We start from the raw sequence: 10,026 nt of genomic DNA, 5'->3' as shown, positions 1-10,026 counted from the left end.
TTTTTGTATTATACATGACTATTCACCAACTAATGTAGATGCTCTTAGGTAGAGAAAGAGTGAACAGGTAGAAAGTTTAGAAAGAAAGAGAGTGAGAGAGGGGGGAGAGATCTCAGGATAGAGAAAACATTAAAAAATTATACTGCTACAGTTTATGAGAGCGCACTGTAGCAGTATGTCAAAATTAATAACATTTAGCATGCATGATGGAGTCAGCTTTTTACAAATTTGATGCTTAAAAAATATCATTTATAGCATTCGATTTAACGAAACAAAAGATGGTGTTGTTTTGAAAAATATTTCAGATTTTTGTGTTGATTTCTTATACTCAAAAAGCCATTTCTTCTTCAATTGCTCGCTAATCAGAAAAAGGAACACTGCAATTGCCATGTATTCATACCTTAAGAGGCATTTCGACTCCCGTAAGCCCCACCGCTCTTATCCTCGATTTCCGGGAATTACCTGGCGGATGTCGCATGGGTCTGGGGCTGACAAGTTTTCGGAAGCAATTGGGGAAACGTCAAGTTCGCGGATATTGGATGAGGGTTGGCAAGATATTAAAGTGAGTCCTCCTGTTCCAAAGCAAACTCGTAAGCGTTTCTCATATATCGAGCTCAAAAAAAGCGATCTTGCCAATGGTGGTATCGTCATCAAAGTCCCCGATGATAGTGTTATATATCAAGGGGAATATTGGTTCGAGTGAAGGGGACTAATGGAGTAGGCGAAGGTCCAAATGATGAGCTGACCCTACACAGCGACCAGCACCCAGATCCACACGCCAGAGGAACAGGGAGCTCTACAGTTGAGTTTGGCAAAATGCAAGTAAGGAAAAACCGTTAAATAGTGTTATACGGACATTAATTTTCTTATTCAATCAACTGTCGCTGCATATATTGACATTTCAGGAGATTGAGATTACAAGTTGGGGATATACCACCTTGCAATTGGTAGCAATTGGGTTTTAAAGGATACTCATAAATTCATTATTGAAATAACATTTGTATTCAATCTCTTTGGAAGGTGCTTTCTGGTGATGATGTTTATTTATCCGAGAGGAATGATATTGGTGAAAGCTGGAGGAAGAATTTTCGCCCGCCATTGGCTGGAGCTGAAACCAAATCTAAGGATGATGTTGGGCATGCAGTTGACAATTTTGAGGCTAATCGGAATCTGGACATGGGGAATGGTGATACAGGAGATTCAGATGATGAATATTACAAGCAAGTTGAACAACGACGAGCTTCAAGGTGTGTTTCTGCACTGTGATTTGCTGCTGTGCATTTTGCTACCTCCTAATAGTTATAGTCAGGTTGCTCGGATTACAATGTTCCCTCTATGGGTTTTTATTTCCTATTACATCTATGAATAAGAACAATAACTCGTCCAAGTCCCTTTGTGCTGTATTATACAATTAAGATTTAATCTCATGTGCTATAGATTTCTCTCCGTCTCCATATGTTTATGTGCATGTGTTTCACTATTAATGTTATTATTATCATTATCGTTATGTTGTCTTGCAAATTTTATGTTTTATGAGTGCTAGTCAAATGTCTAATTGCCTTTGCTACATGCTTAGATTCTCCCTTGTTCTGGTAGTCTTGTATTCTGAAAACACGTTTGCTTCTGTAGAACCTCAGCAGGCTCATCTTCTCCTGAACCAGTTGATGGAATTCACCAGATCACTTATCAGGTGACCCCCCCATTTTCACCATTTTTTAGATCTTTGTTATTGATCACTGTGTCCAGACTCTTATCATATTTTTCCTGCCAAATTTGCTGCTAATGGAGAATAGTGGCAGTGTTCAGGGCCGAGATGGTGGGGAAATTGATCGGGACTTTGATCTGACTCCACACATTGGAAGAACCGGGGGTACTACTGTTGAGGGCCAAGAAGCAAGTTCAAGCAGACATAATGGAGGAAGTGGAGCCAGAAGTGGAAGTGATGAGAGTGGTCAAAGTACAGGTAGTGGTGGCACAGACACAAATGAAGGGATAAGCAGACGCGTAGGTGGAAATGAACATGATGAGGCCGATAGGGATGAAGGAAATGATGAAGACAGACGCAGGGTTGGTGAGTTGGAAAGTGGAACTAGAAGGAGAGTGAGGAACTCGAGCAACATGACATTGGTTGCCACATTCATTACTGTCGCTGTCCAATCAACTTCTGCTATCTTTGCCCTCAGTTTAGGTGAGCTATCACCTTTGGCTCAGAAACTATTTACCGCTGTATTGGTTACAAACTTAGTGGGTTTCCTCTGCCTCTATGTCGTTCTCTTTCCAAGTCGTTATATAAGCCGAAGGGCTGCCGAAATTTTGGGCGGGGTAGGAGCAGCTGCTGCAGCTATTGGTTTCCTATTAATGATGGGTATAAAACTCTCGCTCAGGATCATCATCCTGGCTTGTCTTGTTGTATTGGCTGCCTCTGTGTTATCATTCATGCCATAAACAAGGTTGTGGTGGAATTTATTCCTTACCTATATTGTATTTCACGTCTGTACGTCCTCTCGTTTGATTTGAAAAAAAGAAAAGAAACTCATTCTGCAATTAAAGATGTTAACCGTTTGAGGTTGTTGTTTAAGTGCTCCTCCATTGACATTCTGCTTCTATTTAGCTCTACATGATATATACCTATGGATGGACTTTTTCTTTAGTGTCTGGTGCTGATTCTGTACAGCTAACTAGAGGCAGAAACAGAATGTATTATCATATTAATATGTTATCTAAAGATGTTCAGTATTTGTAGTTGTTGATTAAGAGATGCTTCATCCACATCCAATTTCTTTTTGACTGTTTCTATTGAGCTCCTCATCGTGCCCTCAGCTCAATGTTGTTCTCAATGTTTGAGCCTAGTTAAGTATTTATAGGAGGTGTTTTACTTATGTGGTCGGTTTTCTACAGAGTAAGGCATTGAATTTCTTATATTGGTTGTATGGAACAAATACATGCTTGCCTTTGGTATTTTTAGATTTTAATATTTTTTTAATCTTAATCTAACTTTTTTTTGCTTTACATATGCTCATAAGCTATTTTGCTGGGTTTCATTTCTTTTGGATGCCTTTAATCACTGCTTTCTAAAAATGTCTGTTTCTGTTATTCAACTCCAGCCGAACTAACTTATGTTTGGTTAAGTTTTGATCCCATAGTTCTGCTTCAGAATTAGTTGGCTTTTTGTATGAGCTGAATGAAGCAATCGAACAGCTTGAAAGAAAAGTGAATCCACTTCTAAGTATGGTTATTATCTGTTCCTCTTTGACCATTTTAATGTAAGAGGTATAATGTGCATTGCTTCAATAAGGATGATTTAGATGGTGTGTGCCTGGTAATGGATTGAATTAGCTCTGAATTATTCCTTTTAGAGGGGCTTGCGTTGTGTTGTGTTCTATGTTGATTATCTGTGGTATCTAGAGGGGGTTGAAAATAGGTTTCTCTTTGATATGGGATGCTTAATATAAGTCCTGGAATTTTTGTTGGCTTTCAAATGATTTTAAAATGTTTGAAAGTTAAAATGCTTGTGGATCTGGCTCATTACATTGTCCCAACCATCCAATATAAAGTTTTGGGCTTATATAATTGTGGTTCTTAGTTCTTACTCTTCATTTTTTGCGTCCTGCAGAGTCGTCACCAATTTTCATGTATAGTTTCTCTCTCTCTCTCTCTCTCTCTCTCTCTCTCTCTCACACACACACACACACACACACACACACACACAAAGGTTGTAAAATGTATAATTGCATTTAATTGGTTTCTTAGCAGTCAGTATTGTACATGCTTTCATGTTGTAAGATGGTTTAAAAGAAGGGACTCATGGAAGGAGTGCGTTATTTGGAGGTGAAGCAGCTCCCTGTGATCTCGTATTGCCAAACTATGAGTTCTGTTTTCTTCTTAAGTATGAACGGCAGCCCATTCGTGATCATCCTGTGATTGCTTGCCTTGTAGAGATCAAGAGCTTATTGGATAAGAAAATCTCTTCTCCATTTTTGTGTTGATTTCTCTACACAAAAGCTTTTTTCAATTGCTCACTAATCAGAAAAAGAAACACTACAATTACCATGGATTCTTACCATGAAAGAAGTTTCAACTTCTGGAAGTATTGTGAAGCAATTTCGGAAAACTATTGGCGGATATTGAATTAGCGTTGGCTCAATATGAAAATAAATTGTCGTGGTCCGAAAGTGCAGTACCAAACTCGTAAGGGTTTCTCATATTTCGAGCTCAAAAAAAGCGATCTTGCCAGGCGTCCTCCTCTACGCGTCATAGACATTACCACGAAGAATTATGGTTATACTACCGTCATCATAGTTGCCAACAGGCAACAACAGTGTTAAAGGTCAAGGGGGAAGATTGGTTCGAGTGAAGGGGACAAATGGAGTAGGCAAGGTCCAAATGATGAGCCGACCCTAAACAGTGACAGGGGTTGGGGTTGTGACCAGCACCCAGATCCGCACACCAGAGGAACAGGGAGCTATACAGTTGGGTTTGGCAACAGACAAGTAAGAAAAAACCTTCCCAAATAGTGACATTTCTGAGTCTTTCGGATTGAGATATATTACAAGCCCACCTTGCAATTGGTAGCAATTGGGTTTTAAAGGTTGAGATTTAAAAAAATAAAATAAAAAAGTTCTTTGGAGCATAATTTTTTTTTAACCTTTTTACTTTTTTTTTGGATAATTATACTTTACCCATCTGTGGTTTGCCTCTAATTTGACTTGCCTACCCGTAATTTCAATTTTGACACTTTACCCACCCGAGGTTCAATCCGTTACTGCTCCGTAATCTACCTCCCTGTCTGCCGTTACTCTAACACGTTTTCTTTAAAAATCAAAACACAAAACAGGTCAAAAAGTTAGGGTTTTAAATGAAAATCTGAGGTTTTTACCATCACATCCCAAGGCAGCAAGCCCCAACCAAAAAGGGAGAAAAGAAATTGCTTAAGCAAATATTTGATTTCAATTAAAGGCTCCTATATTAATTTCAATTTTTTACATTGGTAAATATTTGATTTTCTGGACATTTGGGTCTTTTGCAAATGCTCAAGCTCATTGTTATTTGTTTGTGGAACAATGGTTTCAGTTTAAAGATTCTGGGGGTTTTGAAGCCTTAGTAACTGGTAAGACGAGGAAAATGCAGCGCATTGATGTGAATGAGAGGATAACTGGTCTGGAGCAGCTCAATCCGACACCAAGACCAACAACGTAGGTGCCCATTTGAACAAGGAATTTTCAGATGAATGTATTTAGTGTGAGATGCTAATTCGTTTCCTCAGCTATCCAGGTCACCCTTTCTGGAAGGTAGATGGAATTTTGAGTGGTTTGGGTCTGGAAGTCCAAGATTATTTGCTGCTAGAATTTTATTCGAGTGGGTACTTGTTTATTGATAAACTTCTAATGTGTTTTCAACCTTTTTCTTTTCTCCCTTTTTGGTTGGGGCTTGCTGCCATGGGATGTGATGGTAAAAACTTATATTTTCATTTAAAACCCTAACTTTTTGATCTATTTTGTATTTTGATTTTGAAAGAAAACGTGTTAGAGTAACGGCAGACAGGAAGGTGGGTTACGAAGCAGTAACAGATTGAACCTCGGGTGGGTAAAGTGTCAAAATTAAAACCACGGGTAGGCAAGCCAAATTAAAAGCAAACCACAAGTGGGTAAAGTGTAATTATCCGTTTTAAAAAAAAAAAAAAAAAAAAAAAATCTCATAAGCAAGTTGCAGCTCCACGGTGCGAAGGTAAACTGGTATTTACAACTGAGATACCTTTAGTACAGAGCATGCTAATCATACATTTTTGCTTCTTAAGGAGTAGTATTTTGTAGATACCGAACATTCCATGCTGTAAGTCTGTAACAGCTAACCCTTCTAAAGCATGCTGATCCTACTTTCCCAATAAAACTGTGAAAAAACAACCACACATTAGAAAAAATTGTGATACGGATGAGACAGTAATAAAAAAAAAAAATTCACAAGAACAACCACACATTAGAGACGAGGTATTGTTCACAAAGTGAAAATCCAATTAAAAAAAAGACTCCCAAGGGCTAGCCTAGCTTGTCAAATCCACTATGAAAAAATTGTGATATAAGTTGATTTACAAACCTCCAGCTGCAAAATTGATTTCTCTGTTACTTCAAGGTTACTAAATTTTTTGTTGTTGTTTATGTGCTCAAATCACTCTAACATCGCAGGTGGTGATCTACTACTGTTTTGGTGGTAAAATTTCCTCTCAAGTATAAGATAATTAAAAGTGGGTGAAAGAATAGATAGATGGATCTTCGCCGGAAAGGGCAGGTGCAGGAGATCAAGAAACCTATTGGTCCTTATGGTGGAGAAGCTTCTGGAATTAATGTCGCAAACAGTCGGAGTGTTAGATTCAAGAATTAGATACTGTTCTTTGTTCAATTTATCTACTTTGTCAATTGCATAGTGCTTGTTGGATCTTGTACCGTGTTTGTGTCACCAATCCAAATTTTGATATGTATGTATGCGGATATATTTCAAATTAATATAATTCAAGAGAAAATGCCCAAGGATTCAAATAACGTAATTATATTAGTGTTATCAATTATTTAAATTGCACCTGGGGTTAATCTTTAAGTTTTAATATCTATAAATGAGGAAACGCTGGATGCTTAATATAAAGTAATCATTTTAGTGTGGTCTTAAAAGCCAGAGTTCAGCATGAAGCAAATGAGATGAGCTTTCACAGAATGGCACTCTCTCTTATCTCAAGATTTGGGGAGGGGCAGGTTAGGCTGAAGGGGGGGTGGAGGAAAGGAAGAGGAGGAGAGGGAATGGAAAGGCATAAAAAATAAAATGTATACATTTTTTTAATTATTTGCTATATTCTTGAGAAAGTCTAAAGAAAAAAACTTCGACAAAAAATTTCATACCTAGTCAATGTGATAGATTGTTAATGGTAGGTAAAAAAATAAAGTCACTAGTATGGTGGATCTAAATAAGAAACAGGAAAAGCTTGCCTATCATCTCAAATGTTGTGAAATTTAATTTTGTGTGAATGTAGAATTGCTCATGTTCCCCTCCCAGGTGGTGTTAAAGTTGATACTAATGTCAAAGTTGAAGGCATGGGAAGGGTGGTGTTAAAGTTGATACTAATGTCAAGGTTGAAGGCATAAGAATTATTGGGGGTGGAGTGTAGGTGTTATATGCACCATGCAATGTGGAGGTGAAGCTGGTAAAATTATTCAAGATGCTTCCTCCTACACTACTCTGGAACTCGTCAAATATTTACATTCAAACATCAAACAGATTGTTTTCCAACAGAAAATGCAAATTATAAACAACAAACTGAAAGAAAAGAAAACCCACAAATAAGCTAAATTATTTATTAAATAAGCAGAAAAATACCATTTTAATAAAGCATGGGAGATTGTCGATGGACTTTTGAGAGATTGGCCGGAGTCATTGGGTTACCCTCATAGTAACAAGAGAGCTGTGACGTAGAGGACAATTGCTAGTGCAAACAAAATGGAAGCAACGGCAATAATCCTGAAAAATCGTTCAACCCTAGGTTTGTGTTGGATCATCAGGGAACTGAAGGCGCCTACAAACGCGAACACGGTGGAGATTAGAAATATTTGATAGAGATTCGGTAGGTCTCTGAACAAGGATGGAACTGTCGTTCCGTCTACCATTTGTTGTGGAAGAAGCAGAGAAACTGTAGCTGCCGAGGAAGAGACGTAAAGAGTTAATTTCATGGGCCATAAGGTAAAGAAATTTGAAACCCCAACTTTGCTTGAACGGGGAAGAAGGCTTTCTTGAAGCAATGATTGTTCCGGAGATACTGACTTCATCCCTTTCTTCTCAGATCTCGCCAATTTAGGGTTTGAGAATGTAGACCTTTCGTTTCTAGGAAATTTCCTAGCCTTCTAGACGCTAGAGAGTAAAGTAATAGGACCCCCACCCACACCAGAATAGCCAATAGATCAGTCTACCGTGTTTAAAAAATGCCACACCGGATAATCTTGAAGGAAAGGATCCTATTCATCCCCAAAATAAACGAGAAAAAAAAGAAGAAAATAAAACAGGGTTTGGGTTTTATTGTTAATCGTGGGGTACGGTACCACTTAAATATGAACCATTTCATAAAATTTTTTTTTTTTTTCAAATAACATTAAATATAAAAAAATTTAGTTAGTTGTCACGTTTCAAAATAATGATAAAAAATAGTATTTTGAGTATTTAAAACTCGAGTTCTAAGATAAAACTCGAGTTTTTAAGTCTCAATTTGTAAACGGTGGGAGCTGATGTAGACGAAAAATCTACGTGAAAGCTTTTAAGACTCAAGTTTTATTGTTTTAAAAACTCGAGTTTCACCGTTCTTAATCTTTGGGTTTCTTCAACGTTCTGCTGGGTTTCTTCAACGTTCTGCTGGGTTTCTTCTCCTTCTTCTTCCTTGCGTTTTATTTTTTCCTTCTTCTTCATTCTTCGACGGCAAATCTGAAGACCAGATCGTGCCTCTTCAAATTCAAATTGTCTCTGTTCTTCTTCAGACACGATTCTTCAAGTACAAAATCGAGTCTTAGAGACTCGGTTTTACTTTTTGGAAGTCGACTCTCTAAGACTCGAGATCTATGTGGTGTTATACTGCCAACTCACCAAGTAGGAATCGAGTCTTTAACCCTTGAGTTTTAGATTGAAATCGAGTTTGTGAAACTCGAGATGCTAGTTTGTAACTTTCTTTCGAACCCATCATAACTTACGATATACATCCTTCTCACACTGCTACTCTGAAAATATCCCCATAAAAAAAAAAAAATCTGATTCATCTATACTACTATTTGTGTGGGTTTCAATTAACTCAACTAGTAAAGTCTCTGATGATTGAATAAGAGATTTAAGGTTCAATTTCTGTCTACACCAAAAATTAATTGGTGTCTTGGTCTGATGACAAAAAGCGAGGAGCGGACGCCATAGGTTGAAACTCTCTAAAAAAAAAAAAAAAAGAGGAAGCTCAAATAAAAAAAAAAAATCTATACCCTACTTAAGGGGCTTTCCCTGTTTAGACCAAATTTTGTTATATTCCAAAATACCCCTACACCCTTAAGTTTAAGTAAAGACAGAACTATATGATACTCCGATAAAAATACATGCCTAACTTGCACTAAAACATTACATACAAAATAGGAACACTCTTCCACTAACCCATTTCTTCAAAGTAATTATACTTATATTTTTTTTAAATAAAAAAATAAGTTAAACAACCCACGTTTGCTACTGTTTTTTTCCTTAAAAAAAACCATGTTTATCCAAAAATAAAACAATATATCAAAAAAAAAAACTACTAATAGTACACTTCTTCAAAGTAACTATACATTTTTTTTTTGATAAGTAGATATATCTTTAACTACCACTAAAACGTTGTCTACAAAATAGGACCACTCTCGTGATGGTTTTCAAATTGCTCTTCTATTTTTTTTTTGTTGTAAAAGTCAATAATTTGCATCTATTATAATTTGAAATTACTACATTTATCAATAATAGAAATACCTAGGGATGTGATGAGTGTTTTGCATTTTAGATGAAATAATTTACTCATCACACCCCTAGGTTTTTTTATGATTGAAAAATGTAATAATCTCAGATTATAATAGATTTAAATTATTAACTTTTACAAAAAATTAGAAGACTCTCTAAGCAAGCACTCAAATGTTGCCTATAAAATAGGACCACTCTCCTGATTGTTTTCAAATTACTCTTTTATTTTTATTTTTTTTATAAAAATTAATAATTTGCATCTATTATAATTTAAAATTACTATATTTTTTAAAATTTAAAATTACTATATTTTTTAATCATAGAAATACGTGTGATGAGTATTTTACATTTTAAATGAAATAATTTATCCATTTCAATCCTAGATTTTTTTTATTGAAAACTGTAATAATCTCATCATATTAGAAAAGGGAGAGCCTCTTAGCACGATTTAATATTGTTTTCATCTTTTTATGTAATTTTAGAAGATATTGGTTACCGGTTAAACAGGTTTTATATATAAAGAAAAAATAATAACAT

At 36.3% G+C, this 10,026-nt stretch overlaps 1 protein-coding gene and 1 long non-coding RNA gene across 3 annotated transcripts; one reads left to right on the top strand and one right to left on the bottom strand.

Moving 5' to 3' along the window:
• Positions 1 to 283: 283 nt before the first annotated feature.
• Positions 284 to 2,740, top strand: LOC142632316 (uncharacterized). 2 transcript variants are annotated; one of them, XM_075806755.1, is made up of 4 exons: positions 284 to 822; positions 1,021 to 1,247; positions 1,630 to 1,690; positions 1,807 to 2,740. In XM_075806755.1, the coding sequence occupies exons 1-4, from the start codon at positions 817 to 819 to the stop codon at positions 2,443 to 2,445; spliced, it is 933 nt and encodes a 310-aa protein (XP_075662870.1). In that variant the 5' UTR covers positions 284 to 816; the 3' UTR covers positions 2,446 to 2,740. The 2 variants fall into 2 exon arrangements, with proteins under 2 accessions (XP_075662870.1, XP_075662871.1); XM_075806756.1 differs by lacking the exon at positions 284 to 822 and having other exon boundaries at positions 1,206 to 1,247; positions 1,800 to 2,740.
• Positions 2,741 to 7,228: 4,488 nt separating this feature from the next.
• On the bottom strand, positions 7,229 to 7,955 carry LOC142631451 (uncharacterized). The gene is made up of 2 exons (XR_012843611.1): positions 7,644 to 7,955; positions 7,229 to 7,555 (listed from the first exon to the last, which is right to left on the bottom strand). It is a non-coding gene; the product is annotated as an uncharacterized LOC142631451 (long non-coding RNA).
• Between the last annotated feature and the right edge of the window lie 2,071 nt (positions 7,956 to 10,026).

Source organism: Castanea sativa, chromosome 4, assembly GCF_040712315.1.
Source record: "Castanea sativa cultivar Marrone di Chiusa Pesio chromosome 4, ASM4071231v1".
In the NCBI taxonomy this organism is placed as follows: Eukaryota; Viridiplantae; Streptophyta; class Magnoliopsida; order Fagales; family Fagaceae; genus Castanea; species Castanea sativa.
The sequence above is the reverse complement of the archived record's forward strand: the minus strand, read 5'-3'. Positions and strand labels throughout refer to the sequence as shown.